This window comes from Desmodus rotundus, chromosome 9 (genome assembly GCF_022682495.2).
Source record: "Desmodus rotundus isolate HL8 chromosome 9, HLdesRot8A.1, whole genome shotgun sequence".
NCBI lineage: Eukaryota > Metazoa > Chordata > Mammalia > Chiroptera > Phyllostomidae > Desmodus > Desmodus rotundus.
The window spans coordinates 109,173,598-109,189,877 of NC_071395.1; the positions used below are offsets into that span (position 1 = coordinate 109,173,598).

A 16,280-nucleotide genomic window follows, 5' to 3' on the forward strand; every position below is an offset into this window, starting at 1 on the left:
CTGGCCATAAGCAACACACTTCGGGGGTCACTGTCTCCCATCACCCCCCAAATGGGACCATCTAGTTGCAGGAAAACAAGCTCAGGGCTCCCACTGATTCTGCATTACCGTGAACTGTATAATCATTCATGATGTATTACAATGTAACAATAATAGAAATAAAGCGCACAATAAATAAATGTAATGCATTTGAATCATCTCAGAACCACTTCCCTCCCCACCCCCACCCCTGTCTGTGGAAAAAATTGTCTTCCATGAAACTGGTCCCTGGTGCCAAAAAGGTTGGGGACTGCAAAATGAAACTAGGGGCCCGTCCTGGTGTGGAAGGACCAGGAAGCTCAAAGGGGGTCTGGCGGCTGCATCTTCACCATGGAAAGTTAACCAGTTAACCAGTCTGCTTGGCTTTCTCAGAACGAATGGGGACCTCTTTGTAAAGGCTGACAGAATTTTTTTTAATGACACACTAAGTATTTTAGGCAAAACCTTCCCAGTGGACTTAATTTCTGAGCTTTGCGAGCTCCCTTCAGCCAAGCACAAAATCCAGACAAGCCACAGTAACTAAAAATGTATCTTCTGGGCATCTCACTTTTAGGTTTGGAAGCGAAGGGACTGAAGTGAACCAGGCCCACTGATCTGTATCAAAATGTTCAACATTCTTAGTGTCTTGTCTTCTAAGACAGGAAGGGAAGTGTTACCTGGTGACAGCTTCTGTGCGGGTGGGAGGGAGGCCCTGGCTCCAACCTCCTCCCACCCCTGTCTTGGGCTGTGGTCCCAATGGATAATAGAGCGCTCCTTGTTTCAGCCTAAGTTTGAAACTAAATAGATGGAAATAGGCAGGAGGGCCAGACTCTTGTGGAAATAAACCAGTATGCACTCCGGAGATTTAGGTCACTCAGGTAAAACGAGCTCCCCGATAATGAAAATGGTAGTTAAAAGCAGGAGTTGATGTGCCTTGGGAATGGCTGCAAGCTAAGCCATCCTTGGAAGGTGGGGCTGCTCTCCCGTCTGCCATGCTGAAGCCGAAGCCCCGTTCTATCCTAAGACGCTGTGCGTTTCCTAAGTGTCCTCCCTGACAAAGGAGCTGGGGACAGGACTGGCGCGATGAGGCTGGTGCAGGTGAAAGGACAGTTTAGGAGCCTCCACCGCTGAGAGCAGACGACGGGGCGTTAGCCTTGCGGAGTGGGTGGAGCGTTCCCAGGAAGAGGGAATGTCCTGAGACCGGGAAGAAGCCGTTGCACAGGACGGGGAGACCGGGCTGTGAAATCAGCTGACATACAAGGGGAGGAGCCAGGTTCCCGCGGAGGTCCGACCTTGGGCCTCTCAGCAGCGGGATGGAGGCCGGAGTTCACGGGGCGGTGGGTGTGTGGAGGGGGCACTATGCGAACACGGGCAGCGCGGGGTGCGGGCAGTTTAGGTCCCAGCCAGGCCTGACTCCCTGGGGGCTAAATCCTGGTTCCAGCACTTGGTAACCTGCATCATCTTGACAAATCAACTCGCCTCTGGGCACCGTGCAGAGGCGGTGTTCACTGAGCTTGAAGTGTTCCAGGCCCGTGATGCACCGCGAGGCCTCGCTTTCCAGGCTGTTGGATCGCATAACCACGATGCTTATTTCCTTGGTTTGATCAAGGTAAGAGTTCAGTGAGGTAACATCCAAGGTTTAGAAGTGCTCTCGGCCGCGAGCAATTTGATGAAGACGGGGTAATGTCAGGAGTGACCACTAGGTGGAGACATACTCCAACAAATGAGCAGCTGGCCCGGCAGTCGAGGAAAGGTGTACAGGCTGAACTCAGACCGCAGATTTTTCTGTTCAAGCGTTTTAAGGGCGTGAGGTAGTTCTTGAATCGGGTCATCAGAGACATGAATTTGTTTCCTCGAGGGGAGGGGCCCACGGGTGCTCAGTGACTTGAGGGCCCCCAATGGGGAGGCACCTCCAGTGAGTTCGGTCTACGCCCCATTCAAAGTTCAATTCGCAGGAAGGAGCGTGCACGGGCTGGGCTTCCTTTGTCCCGGCAGGTCGTCCAGGGACCCGCCCGGCTCCCAGACGACGATCCCCCCGTGCATCTTTCAAGCCATGCGGTTCTCCGCCCTGGGCTTGCGCCTTGGAGCCACAGTTTGCTCTGGTGGCCGCAGCAGGTTCCAGAGATTGTGGTTAAGCTGGTGGGAGGCCCAGGTGGGTTTCTAAGCCCTCCAGTGGCTGGGCCCGCGGCTGCCTTGCTGAAGTCCTATGGGGCCGTGTGGGACCTGACTTTTGCCTACCTCACAGCCTCTTTTTTCCTTAAAAAATAAATGTATGTCTTTTATCTTTTTATAGAGGTATTTACTCTAAAGTAAGGCTTGTTGGGGGTATAATTCACAATGACACACACCCTTTTGGGGGCACCGGTCTGTGAATGTTGACAAGCGCCCCCAGCTGGGTGACGGCCACTGCAATCGAGAGGGCCTGAGTGTTGCCCCCGGAAGTCCTCGCGCTCCCCAGCCCGGCAGCCAGCCGCTGACCTGTCCTCTGCAGTTTCCAGTCTCTCCTTGTCTCTCCCCGACTTTGGGGTTTGCGTGCACTTGGCTCCCCTTCAGCCCCCTGCCCACTGTGGTCCCTCATCTTGTAGGTACTGCCCCTCTGCTCAGAGTCCCCGCCTCTCCATCATCTTTCCGCTCTCACCTTGTCTCATTCTCCAGGAAGCATCCCTGCCCCGCCCCCGCCCCAGCTCCATCCACTCTGTAACCCCCTCACAGGGGCCCTGTGTGGGACCAGAGGCTGCCCCCACCTGTCAGGCTCCAGATCCCATGCACACAGGGGCCTGTGTGTTTTGCTCATTTCTGTTCCCCCAGGACAGAGGGCATTCCATCAAAACTTCTTGCAGGAAGGGAAGCCCGTAGGAGAGAAGAGTTGTGTCTGGCCTTCTGGCCACCTGCGGGCACCAGCCTTGGCCATGCACAGACGAGAAGGCCCCCCGGTCAAGCTCTGGGAACTGAGACTCACACTGACAGCCAGGAGGAGAGGCCCGACACGGGACAGGACCCCAGGACCCCCTCTCCTGGCCCCGGGGTCTCTGAGGGCACGGGGCTGCTGAGAGCTGTCCAGGTGTGTTTGTGTTTGCGGGTGTTTGCAGACTCCCGCATCCACCTGGTTCCTGGAGCCAGGAACCTGGGAGTCTCCTTCCCAGGGTCTCTGCGTCACGGGTGTCTGCCTCTGTCACTACCACCCCTTAGACTGGCTGTCAGGGGGCAAGCCCCATTCCGTGGCGACCCCTCAACTCCTCCACTCCCATCTTCCCAGCCACAGGCGCCCCGTGCCCTGCCCGGACCTGTCTCAGCCGCCCCTCCCAAGCTGCCTGCGCCGTGTTCTCTGGGCGCACTGTGCTCCTTTCAGCTGTGGAACCGCGGCCTCTCCTGCCCCGGCCTCCGCAGGCCCTCAGAGAGCTCAAAGGAAGCGCACCTGCCAGGCTTTCTCAGGTCTGCGGCTGCCCGCAACTGTGTTTGTCGGCTGACCCTGCTCTGCTTCTGCTTTTCCCCAAAGCGCCCCTAGCATCGCTCCGCCGCCCTCGTGCGTGGGCCGTCGCCATCCGCCCACTGGGTGCGGCGCACCCTCCGGGCAGGGGCTTCGTCTACTTTCGCGCACTGGTAGGACCGTGAGGCCCACAGTGGGTGCTCAGTAAACAGGTGTTGCTGACCTCCCACGCGCTCCCCTTCCGCTCAGGACGGCTCCAGGGGCCCTTCCTCCAGGAGGCCCGCCCTGCTTCGCCTGCCAGGGAGAATCACGTTGCTCCTTCGAGTCTCCATCTTTCGGTTTCCCACCCTCTAAAAGCCCTAGGAGCCGCCGGCCTAGTCTCTCTCCTTCCAGGGCTGCTGGCTGCACTCACCCGACACTTTAAATCCTTAATTAGATAATAAGTAATTAGTGAGAAGCCCAGGGACTTAGAGAGTGCTATGGAGAAACAGATTTAGGAGGGTTCGGGGGCTTTTTTCACTTCTCCTTCCCTGTTCTCCAGTAGGGCCAGCACAGATCCCAGACCACAAAAGGGTTCTTGGGCTAGACGCCCTGAAGCCCGCGGGCGCCTAGGGGGCGGGTCCAAGGCTGGGGCGGGGTCTGGGCGGGGCGAAGTCGGGGGGAGGGGCTGGGCTGGGCGGGGCCTGGGGCCGGCTTGCTTCCTGGGCTGGTGGCGGCTTGGGCTGGTGGCGGCTTGGGCCGCAGCGCCGAGCAGTCTCTCGCGGCCGAGCCATGCCGGCCGCACGCGTGGAGTACATCGCGCCCTGGTGGGTGGTGTGGCTGCACAGCGTCCCGCACCTCGGCTTGCGCCTGCAGCGGGTGGACAGCACCTTCAATCCCCGCGATGAGAATTACCAGGAGGTGAGTCGCGCCGCCCCAGACCCGGGCCACCCCTTCCTCCTCCCCAGCCCTCCACTCTCTGCTAGCCTCTCAGACCTCCCCCTCCACCGCAGCCCCTACTCTTCACCCCGCTTCCCCTTTCCCCCAGGACCCTCGGACCTAGGCCCTCCCATCTGGAAACCTCGTGCGCCCGGGAGTTGAGCCCTTGGTGGGAAAGGGCGCGGAGACTGCCTGCGGGGGGTTGGGGCTGAGCCGCCAAGGGGAGGGCCTTTGTGTCTGTACTCGGGTATTTCCAGCCCGGGCCCAGGGGCTCCCGGCGTTTTCCTTCTCCTGCGGTTTCAAGACAGGCGCTCTCTTTCCGGGGCTGGGAGATCTGGGAGAAGTTTGGTCAGAAGATAAGGGGAGTCTCCCAAGTTCGACCGCGCAGCACCCCACCTTTCCAGCCCAGGCCTGCAGCGTGGGAGCTGCGGCCAGTACCTCTTCCTGGGCCACTCCTGGAAGGCAGCAGGGCTGGGGGAGGCCGAAGGGATGACTTCCCTCTGGTCCCCTGAGAGCCCACAGACTCGTGTTGATGTTTGAAGGAAGGATAGTGGCCTCGGCCCTCCCCATCTCACCAGCGGCACCCTGCCGCCCTCTCCCCCCCCTCAACTACAAACACACCTGGACCCTGAATGTTCGAGGTCTTGGCTTCTTGGCCAGACACTGCCCTCCCCCCTGCTCCCTGCACTGGTACCCTTTCCTCTTTGGACTTTGCACCCCGTGGGCTGGGGGGGCGTGAGTGGGGTGCTCCCCAGGCCTCTGGTCCCAGGCAGAGCTGCAGAACCTCCTAGCCTTCTCAGGTCTGGCCTAACCCAGCTGAGTCAGTTCTCTGCAGAATCAAAGATTTAGGCTGCACAGCCAGGGACGGGGGCCTACTTGTTTAGAGCTTTGGAGCCCTTTTTGGGACTTTGACCCTCAGGGCAGCCCGGCCTGCAGAGTCAGGTTCTCAGGCACCGCTTCCCTGTGTGGGGCCATTTGTTCGGGCCAGCCAGAGACTGAGTCTGTGGTCAGCTGTTCGCCTCTTCCTGCCAGGTCTTCCTCCTGCAGGCCTGGGGACGGGGATCCTGATCCCGGACAGTGGGCAGTGGGAGCTGACTGGGACTCTAATAATGACCCCTGGCACCCCCAGGCCCGGGGCAGTTGGTGCCGGCCCTTCCAGAAGGAGCGAGAATCAGGACCCTCCCAGGCTCCAGCAGGCAGATCCACGGTTTGCCTGGCCAGGCTCCCTCCTAATCGTGTTTGCCCCTCCCTCTGCCAGAGCCCCGCCTGTGGAAGTCAGTGTGCCTGAGAAGGCTGCTTGGGAGCAGCTGGGGACAGCTCTGGGGAATCTTCCCTCCCCCTCCCTACACGTGTGGGGAGAGAGGCGATGAGATTTCAGAGACAGCTGTGTTGTTTCGTGTGTGTGTGTGTGTGTGTGTGTCCATCCCAAGCCCTGTGCCCCAGGTCCCCCAATCCTGCACCCAGGGTCTCCAGTCATAGTTTTCTCCTCCCCACTGGAGGAACTCTAAACTCCTCATGGGTCAGCTGGCTCGCCCCTGAGGCCCCCAGAGACAGCACCTGTTGGGCCAGCAGCTACGGCTCGCTCGGCCTCAGCCTGCTCCATCCCCCTTAGTCCCACAGAGAGGTGTGGCGTCTGAGCCAGAAGGACCCATTCACAGCCCTGCCCCTGTCCTCCCAGGGTTTGGAGCCTGGCACACCATTGGGAACCAAATGACCAGAGAGCATCGCCTTCCTGTGAGCCAGCTCCTGGGCTTCGGCACCCCCAGCCCCAACCCCCTGCTCCTTGGCCCACTTAGGCCTCCTGAGGACGCGGAGTGGGAGACGAGTTTGCCGGGCCGGGATGGGCAGCCAGGCTCTGGGTGTTATTTAAGGCGGCTCCTATTTTGGTAAATCCCCCTGCTGTCTGACTACCGGCTGCCCTGGACATCCCCTTTCGCCTGAGTGGCAGTGACAGCCAGAGTCGGGCAGCAGGCCGGTTAACACCACGGATTGGGCACCTGCTGCTCTCGGTCGTCTCGCTGCTCAGCGGACTTGACTGGAAACAAGCTCTCTGTCAGGCGCGGGTGGCGTGCTGACCAAGAGAGCCAGGGCCTGGCGCTGGGGCTCCGCCATCCGGCTTTCCGGGTTGGAATCCCAGTTTTACCACTTACTGCGTGACCAGGGCAGGTGTCTGTACCTCTCTGAGCCTGTCCTCCCTCACCTGTGAGTTTTAAATGAGGTGTCCCATGTGGCATCCTTAGTACCTAGAGGGTCCCATAGCACATAGTAGAACCCAGTGATATGCGTTATTACACGGACTGGCATTGAGGTTTAGCATCGTGTTCAAGTGCGTACCCCGCAGGGGGCACAGAGGCAAGAAGGCTCCAGGCACTGACCAGAGAAGACTGGAAAACCGCCTGCACACCCGCGTGGTGCCAGCTGGTGGTGGGGTTTGTGTGTGTGCGGGCACGTGCGCGCACCAGGGACCGAGTGGCGATGGACACAGGCAGGGGCGGGCCTGGAGCAGATCGCGGAAAGGAGATGAGGAGCAGGCCACCTGGTAAATGGACTGTCCTAAGCCAACCCAGTTCCCCAACTTCCCTGAGGAGACAGGGGCTCCCACTCACTTTCTGGGGTCTTGGGGAGCTGTGGAAAGCCCCTGATGGTGTGTCCTTCCACCCCTCCACCCCAGTAGACTTGACCCCATGTCCTTGCCCAGGTCCTGGGGAGGTCACACTGGAGTCAGCAGAGCCAGGTGAGCCGAGCAGGGTGGAGGAGGGAGCCCTGGCCCAGCCAGGCCCCCAGCGTCAGGCTGCCCTTCCCGGCTCTGTGTCCAGAGGGGAAGCAGCTGGGAACTCCTCGCCTGAGTCTCCTCCCCTTTGACTGGCGAGAAGGACAGAAGACGGAGTTGATAGAGAACCCAATAAGTTAGTGGGTATAAAGCACATGACCGGGGCCTGGAACCCCATCCATTGCCACAAGTACTGCTGGGAAGGAGACCCCAGCTGGCCAGGTGTGTCTGCTGGGCAGAGGTGGGGACAGCAGGAAGGGCCCCTGGCACTGCCTCCAGCTGTGTCTCCTAGAACAAGCCACCTCACTTTCCTCCTTCAGTTGCCGCCACCACCATCCACTGCCCCCGTCTCGGGGAGACCAGACACTAGTGAGCTAATGTGCTTGATGCGCCAACGTGTCAGTGGGCCCCAGAAGGCTGTGCAAACGCACACCGTTGCTCTGTCAACGTGCAGGAGCCGCCTGTGTGCTTCCGGCCTCCTGGTCCGTGGACCAGCCGTTCTTCTGGGACGCACATGGGGAAGCAGGGATGTTTTCACTGCTCATATTTACACATGCATTTTCATGCCTTGACTTTGGGTGGCTCTGTTTATAGAAACCCCCCCCCCAGAGAGTGTCAAGTGTGTGTCCCCAAGCCATGGGAGGGGACAGTGGGGCCTAGACCCAGAAGTACAGGCTCCCCCACCACCCCCGTCCCCGCCTTGGGGGCAGGTCTCAGGAGGAAAGGCCAGGCGGGGCCCCCCAGAAGGATCTGAGAGGTGCCTGGGATGAGGAAGTCCCATTCATCCATCTAAACATTGGGTCCTGGTCATCAGACAGTCACGCTGGGTCCTCCCCAACCCCCAGCCCTGGCGGGGGCAGGCTGGTACTTAACCCTTCCCAACCCGTGGCCTCCAGCTCCCCTCCCCCTGGCCTCGCCCCTCAGCCCTGGGCAGGCCCACTCTGTCTCCTAGGGTCTTGGGTAGAGGGGCTCAGGTGGTTGCTCCTCCCCCACTGAGTGCAGAAGCCCCTTGGGGTCCAGTTCTAGCCTCAGCATTCCCAGAAAGCACATTGGTCGCTGCTGCCTCAGCTTGGGTCCTGGGGTCCCGCTCTGGGTGTCTCGTTGCAAAGCAGCAGACCAGAGCTGGCCTCCGATGAGGAGAGGCGCTGGGGACTGAGCCCTGACGTGGGGCTGCGGGCACTGTGCGAGGGGCTGGGTGGCGTGGTCACTTGTCCTTTCCAGGCTCTGTCAGAGCAGGACAGTGTGTGTGAGCAGAGCTCCTGGCTCCCTCTGGGCGGGGCTTCTCCCTCTTCCATCCGCCCCCTATGCCTTGCACATGGGGACTTGCCAGTGTTTATTAGAAGCAGGAACGTCATTGCCTATTAGAGGACGTCAGGGGACAGACACCGTGGTGGCTGTGGGAGATGGTTCCGTGGTTAACCCTCCTCCACCCCTCCCCACCTTCCTCCTCTCCTCTTCCCTTACCACCTGCTCCTCTCCCAGCCCCTCTGCCCTGGCCCACCCTTGCCCCCGCAGTGCCTGGGAGAATCCCAGAGGTAAGCTGTTGCCAACACCCTCGAGTCTGGGTTCCCCAGGCCTGGGCTGCATTATCTGTGACCTCAGTGAGGCCAGCTGCCCAGCCCGGAGAGGCCCTGTCCGCCGCCCACCCGACTGGGTTCCCAGGAGGTCAGGAGGCTCGAGTGGACGGTGAGAATAGGAAATGAGGGAGCCAGCGCAGGGACCGAGGGGGTGGGCACGGGCTGTGCTCGGAGAGAATGAAATGGCACAGCCCACAGGTCGCACTTCTCGGGGGCCCTTCCTTGTGGGGTGGGGACACATGTTAGAGGCAGTGGACTTTCCTGTTTGGGGCAGTTGGGAGGCAGGGGCCGAAGTCTGGATGTTAACCAGTCTCTCATCTATACAAGAGGCTTGTCTGGGTTTGCATCGCTTTTTGCCCCCATTAGGAATAACTTACAGGGAAGTGAACAGGGGTGTGGGGCGGCGGTGAGTGTGAGACACACTCCAGAGTCCATTTCTGGGCCTCAAGAGGCCTACTCCCGCAGGCTCTCCCCCAGTCGACGCGCCCCAAAGGTAGCTACTGTTCGGACTCCACTGCTACGGATGCGTTTCTCTGACTTTGCGGTTTACGTAAGTGGAAGCATACCGTCCCTGCTTGTTATTTCCTCCGACATGGCGTCTGGGGGTCATCCACGTGGTCGTGGGTGGCTGCCGCCCACTTTTCGTGGCTGTAGCACACACCCTGTATCTCTGCTCTTGTGGGCATTCGGGGTGGGTCCGGTGTTTGATGTGGCCTCTGTATTAAGTAAGCTGCTGTGGATTTTCGTGTGTGTCTCCTGTGGGGTGGGGGTGGCGAGCCCTCCTTTCTGGAACGTACGCGTGCAGGAGCGGAGTTGCTGGGTGGGGTGTGGGGTGTGCACATGGCCCACTGGTCTGCCACGTGTTAAGGGATCCCTGGGCTTTAGCAGCGGGGCCTCGGAGGCCTGCACTTCCGCCCACTGCTCGGTTAGGCAGGCAGGTACCAGTCCCTGCTGAGCCAGTCTGTCTGAAGAAAAGGCTGAGCCACATGGGAAAGGGTGAGGAAGTCTGTTGACACCGATCATCAATGCTTTCTGGACTTAACGGGGTACAAGCACCTGGGGGGGTCTCTAGGCACCGCCCCAATTCACTGGGTCCACGGTGGGACCTGAGAGCCCACGTCACTACCACCCCCAGAAGGCGTTCCAGAAGGCGGCAGCGCCGGGGCCACGGGTCGGCGAGCTTCACTTCAAGTAGTGAGGTTCTGAACCGCTCCTGTGCTTGGCCCCTTGACCTTGGTCTGACTGAGGCTGCAGGGACCTCCCAGAATGCCGTGGGCTGGAGGCAGGCAGGGGGCAGCTCCTTCGCTTTGTCCCACAGGACAGGGGCCTCCTTGGGCAGGCCTGCTGGTCCAGGCCAGGGCCCCATCCCCTGCCTCACCATGGGGACTGCAGCAGGGTGACCTGGGCAGGTCCACTAGGCCACCCATCAGCCTAGACGGGGACTTACCAGCCACGCTGGCGAGTCGGGGAGGCGAGTTCCTGGTCACACCTGTGACATTTATCCCAGGTGAAGGTGAAAACCACACTTCAAGTCACATTTGCCTCCCCACTCCCAAACGAGCCATCTCTTCTGTGTTCTGGGCTGTCCCCACCGTGATGGCCATTGGTTGCTGAGGCTCAGAAGCCCATTGGCCCAGGTGACCAGCAGGGCAGGTCGAGTCAGGGATCCAAAGGCCTCCCCGGACCAAGCCGCTGAGCAGGCCCAGGAAGGGCTGGTGGACCCAGCAGGTGCCTTCGCCACCAAAAATGACCTCGGTTGCTGGGGTCACAGCCTCCGGTGTCCAGACTTGTGTCCTGGTGTGTGTCTCCTGCACAAGGCTGGCCTCCCCCTAAGCTCGGAAAGGCCCCGCATGTCCCCACTCTGCTGACCTCCACCACCAGCATGGCGGCTCCCTGAAACATGCTCCCCATGCCCCTGGACTGCAGCATCGGGGGCCTTGGACCAGGACCCGCTGGGGGCCCACGGGAAGCCGGGTGAGGCTCTCACCGCAGGAGCCTGACTTGCAGCCAGGTCCAACCCTGGCCAGCAGCCACCAGTCCTGGTGCCAGCTGGTGCCCATCTGGCTGGATAGAGAGTGGAGGGCACGGCGTGGGGCACAGGTCTCCGGACACACAGAGCTTTCTACAGGCCCCTGAGGTCCTTGGTGGGCCTGAGGCTGTACCTGCTCCCCCCCTGCAGAATTCGGGGCGCTGCTGCTGCCATTGGCCCGTGGGGGTTGCCGTCCTATTCAGATGTGGTGAGAGGGACTCCGTAGGTGTGTGTGCTGACATCTCCCCATCCCCTAGCTCAGTGCTGGCTTCTTTCTCTGGATGGACCCCAATACCTGGGACAAGGCTTGGGGGAAGCAGACACGCCAGGCCACCCCTCCCAGGCCCTGTCCCAGGTCCCACTGGGCTTCTGAGCTCTCCAGGAGGCCTGACCCCCTGGTCCACAGGGATGTCCCTCTCCCTGTCTGCCTCCCTCAGTCACACTGGTCGCCTGCAGCCCTCGCTGCCAGCAGACGCCTGCTGCCTGGGGCGTCCATCAGGCAGGGCCTAGTCCATTTCTCCATCCAGGTGTCAGCCACAGACCTGGGGGCCGGCCTTCAGCGGCTTCCCATCCCTCACCTCCTGCCCAGCTCCCTGTTGCTCACCTCCTGCCCGGCTGACCACACAGCCTGTTCACTATTCTCGGGTCCCCCCCAGACCCAGCCCAAGTGCCTGGCACTGTGTTCAGAGCAGGAGCTTCGGTCAGGAGGAAGGACGGCAGACACCCCACTTGTCCCGGCTCCTACACCCACTGCCCCGTGGGAGCTCCGGGCCTGAGGACTGGACGCTTCCCAACCCCCCCACCCCCACCCCAGTGGGAGCAATGCTGACCCTGGTCTTCTCTGCCTCTGCAGTCGCTGCTGTTCCTGGGGCTGGTGGCTGCTGCCTGCCTGGGCCTGAACCTCATCCTCCTCACGGCCCACCTGGTCTGCGTGTGCTGCTGCAGACAGGACGGCGCAGTGCAGACCAAGCAGCGCAAGTCTTGCTGTGTCACCTGGTCGGCCGTGGTGGCCGGGCTCGTGTGCTGGTGAGTGTCCCTCCACGCCAGGCCTGACGCATGTGGCTCGCGGTTCACCGTGTGCACGAGGCGAGGTGGGCCCAGTGGGTGGGAAGCGGGCCTGACCCCCTGCGTCTTACCAATGGTTAGCCCGTGACTGCGACACCCCGTCCTCCCCCTCCACCACCAGCTCTCCCCACAACCCACAAGTGGCTGGTGCGTCCGCTTTCTGGCCACCTTCTCCTGGCTGAGCTCGGGGTACCTCAGTTGGAGAGCCTGTCCCTTTTCTTGCCAGGCAACAGGAATTAGATGCCTGGATGGGTGATGGGGACCTCACTAGTGCACCCACCCCTGCCCAGGTGTGAGCCTGTCCAGCCGGCAGCCCCGAAGGTAGCTCCCTGCTCAGTGTGTTGAATGTTGTGGCCGAGCAGCTCTGCTGTCTGGGTCCCTGTCCCCTCCCAGCTGCTGCCTTGAGTCTGTGAGGTCAGAGGAAGTCTGACTCCAGCCCAGACCTGTGGCACCTCCCAGCTGGATCGACGGCGCTTGCTGCCATCAGCAGGGGCTTCTTCGCTTTGGATGAGGAAGCCTGGACCTGTCACTTCCGGCCGGAGCCTTCAGTGTGTCCACACGCTGGCCCTCTTGTGACTTGGGGCGTTTTTCTCATTTTCGTATCTACAGTGGTTTCTTCCAAAAGTTTCAGGTCTCTGCCCTGAGACCTGCTGGGGGTGGTCGCCCTCATGGTGTAGGGTCTCTTATGGCTTAGCATCCATTTCATGCAAGACCCCGTAGCGGGAGCAACTGTAGCAGGACAGAAGGCAGAGAGGACGCCGAGAGGGCGCCGGGCTCCGCGTCCCAGGAGGCTTGCCCCACCACGGCAGCTCCCTCTGTTCGGGCATGTTCACCAGCGCATCCTGCCTGCAGCGTCGCAGGGATGATGGAGCCCCGAGCGCATCCCCTGGGCGGGACACCAGGCTGGGTGAGACGGGCGGCCGGGGCTCTAGTCATAGACGTGAAGGCGAGAGCCCTAGCCCAGGTCTGGAGCTTGAAGGCCAGTGCGGGTCCCTGCAGAGAGCGGCGCCTTCAGCGTCACCACGGCATTGGAAAGCCTGCTCCTGGGACTCAGCGTGCCCAGGTGGGCAGGGGAGGCGGGGCGTGGGACAGAGGACGCAAGAAAGTGCTGGCACACGGGGAGCCCTCTCGTGTGAACTCAGTTTGTTTGTTTAAGATTTTATTTATTGATTTTAGAGAGAGGAGAAGGAGAGGGAGAGAAACATCAAGCAATTACCCCCCACCGGGGACCTGGCCTGCCACCCAGGCATGTGCCCTGACTGGGAATGAATTGGCGACCTTTCCATTCCCAGGTTCCCAGGCCAGCGCTCCACCTACTGAGCCACACCCGCCAGGTCTGACTCAGATTTTTTTAAAAACATGACAAGGGACAAGAAAACTGTGGAGCAGTAAAAAATAACTTTGGAGGGTCAGTGCCATTGAAGGAAAACTCAAAACAGAAGGATGGCACTTGGCATGACTCATTCTAGAGAGTTCCGCGTGTTGTTTGTGCCGGGCAAGAGGGAGCCAGCGGGAAGAGAGGCACAGGCACCGCTCCTGCCTCCTTGTAGCTCCTGGCGTGCCGGGAAAGGCACGTTCCCAGACCACGCTGGTACGTGGGCGCCGGGCGGGTGCCCCCCACCTACGCTTTCAACGGCGCGCCAGGCGGTCCTGCACTGTGCTCCTTGGACGCCTTCCTGAGGAACGCTGAACCCTGAACCTTGTCTAGGTCAAAGACACCTAGAAGGAGGTTGCTGTAACAGTCTCCCAGGAGACTGCCCCCTACCTCCTGTCCTGTTTAAAGGAAAAAGGACAATATACGTGCATACATGTGTGGATTTGTCTCCCCCCACACCACCCCCCCCCCGGACTGGTGTTTTGGAAGAAACCTCGTGAGACTCCCTGGTGAATGTTCATATGACCCCCAGGGTTTGGGTCGCACAAAATGTGACAGATGCCCCAGGCAAGATTTGAGATGATGTGTTCAGCCTGGAATGTTGGACTAAAACCAACCAGGTGAAATTTCAGAGACAAAGTGCTTCCCTTCGATAAAACAAAACAAAAACCAATTCAGCGCCCCAGGAGGGAGGAGAGACTGGGCTTCATGGCAGCTGCTAGGAGGGAACCCAGGGTATTTGGGGATCCCCAGGTCAGCGGAGGGAGAGGAGGGTCTCGGGACACCAGCACCCCCATCCTGTGCCCAGGGCAGGATGGAGCACCTGGGCCTGAGCGCCTCACTCAGAGGCCACGTGTAAGGGCGGCCTTGACCAGTTAGACCCTGGAGGACGGCAACAAGGTAGACAAGGGTCTGCGGGGCGCATGTCTGACTTGGGAGCAGGAGAGAGAGGGTGACCCAGAGACACGGTTAGGGTTCTGACGGGGCATCTTGCAGAGGTGGAGGTTTCTTCCGGGCTGCCCCGGAGGACACCCGAGAAGCAGCAGGGGCCTGGTTCAGGGAGGTGGGCTTCGGCTCAGGATGAGGCAGAACTTTCTAGAGCTAGAAGGTTTCAGTGGGGGAGGGGTGCAGGGTTGGGGGGAAGGCAGAGAATGGAGAGGGAGTCCCTGACCCCTGGAGGCTTCAAGAGAGATGAGTGTGGTTTCAGGAGACCTCATTGGTCCCTCAGCCCAGCTGTGTCAGTCCCCTGGGGAGCTGGCGAAGACACAGGGTCCTGGGCCAGCAGTCCACCAGCCTTTGGAGCCACAGGAGTAGAAGGCTGGAGTCTTTTCCTGCTGGAAAGATGAACCGCACAGTCGAGCTGGTCGGCCAGGCCAGGGACAAGCTGGCCGCGAGCCTTCACCTCCCACCCTACCTGCCGGAACTTTAGACATCGTCCCCTGCCCAGCCCCCAGGAAAGCATGTTCCAGCTAAAGTGGAAAACCCGCCCTCCGTGGATATTTTACCAGCTCCGTTCATAACCATCAAAACCTGGAAGCAGCCAAGACATCCTTCAGCAAGCGACCATTCATAAACTGTGGTCCATCCGGACAGCAGTAGAATATTGCGCAGCACTTGAAAGAAATGAGCTGTCCGATCATGGGAAGCCACGGAGGAAACTTAAGTGCATGTCAGTAAGCGAGAGAAGCCGATCTGAAAAGGCTGCGTACTACACGATTCCAGCTGTGTGTCCCTCTGGAAAAGGCAAAACCGTGGAGACAGTGAAAGATCGGTGGTTGCCGGGGCCTAGGGGGGACAGAGGAGTGAAGAGACCGAACAGAGAGGACTTTTAGGACAAGGAAAATACGCTGCATGGTCCTTAATGGTGGACACCTGTGATTACACATTGTCCAGCCCATAGAATGCACACGGAGCATGAACCCGAATGTGCCCTGCGAACTTCGGTGAGACAATGTGTTGATGTAGGTTCGTCAGTTGTAATCATTGCCCCACTCTGGGGGGCACTGTTGACAGTGGGGCAATCAGGGAGGGCAGGAAGTATGTGGTTCATCGCTGATCTTTCTGTTCAATTCTGCTATGAACCTAAACCTACTCTTAAAAGTAGTATATTAAAAAGATGCTCTGGTGTCACCTCTAACTTCCTTTGGGGTCTTTCCCCTAGTGCTGCGGTGGGCATTGGTTTCTATGGAAACAGTGAGACCAACGATGGGGTGTACCAGCTGATCTACTCCTTGGACAATGCGAACCACACCTTCTCCGGGATCGATGCGCTGGTAAGGCTTTGGGCAGCTGGCCAGGCTGGGCGAAGCCCTCGAGGCCAGTGTGGTTGGAACAAGGGCCCCAGTCAGAGCCCCGCCAGCTCGGCGCCCAGGGGTGCTGGCCACCCTTTGGAGCCGCAGTTGGTCCTGCCAGGAGCAAACAGGCAGCTTCTGCTCCTCGGGCGGGAGGTGTGTCAGGGATATGAGTGGGGACCAAAGGAAGACGGTCCTGTGCCCAAAGGGGGCACGGGGCGGCGGTGGGATCAAATCCCACTCGTCTTCAGGAGAGCTGCACACTTTCCTGCTCGGCCTGGGAGACCCTGAACTTGGAGAATGAGCCCGTGTTCTTTCTGTGTCCACATTAAGTGCTGCATGGAGACTATTGTGGGGTCCAGGAGGGGTCAAGGGAAAAACTCTTCATAAACAGGTCAATGCCCCCCCCAGGGGGGGTGTCTGGTGAGACTGCCCGAAACCCAGTGAAGTGTCCTCCGGCTCTGGTTCCTGGGCACCGTGGGTCCAGGTGGGGGCTCAGGGTGAAAACTTGTGCTTGGCTGGCCAGAGGAGATGCCAGACTTTCAGGGAATAAAGGAGCTACTCTGCTGAGCCTTCAGCCCGAGTGACAGAGACCGGGAGGGCGGGGAGTCTGGGTCTTGTCGAATGCCTGGAGACCGTCGGAAGCACCAGGTCCTGTGGGCTGGTTTTCTAGGCAGCCCCACTGCCCCTAAGAGGTAGGCTCCAGGGCAGCTGTCAGGGAAACTGGTCCTTGGACATCGTGCACTTCCCAACCCCCTCTGACCCAGCAGAGGGTGACCTAAGCAGGTGGCCCATTTGGGTCAGCCAGCC

At 60.1% G+C, this 16,280-nt stretch overlaps 1 protein-coding gene across 1 annotated transcript in view; it reads left to right on the forward strand.

Moving 5' to 3' along the window:
• The first annotated feature begins 4,126 nt into the window (after window positions 1–4,126).
• TTYH2 (tweety family member 2) overlaps window positions 4,127–16,280 on the forward strand; it is a 31,052-nt gene continuing 18,898 nt past the window's right edge. Inside the window, exons 1-3 of the mRNA XM_024553634.3 lie at window positions 4,127–4,345; window positions 11,593–11,765; window positions 15,341–15,452. Coding sequence (XP_024409402.1) covers window positions 4,217–4,345; window positions 11,593–11,765; window positions 15,341–15,452 — 414 coding nt within the window. The 5' untranslated portion in view covers window positions 4,127–4,216. The remainder of the gene's footprint in view (window positions 4,346–11,592; window positions 11,766–15,340; window positions 15,453–16,280) is intronic.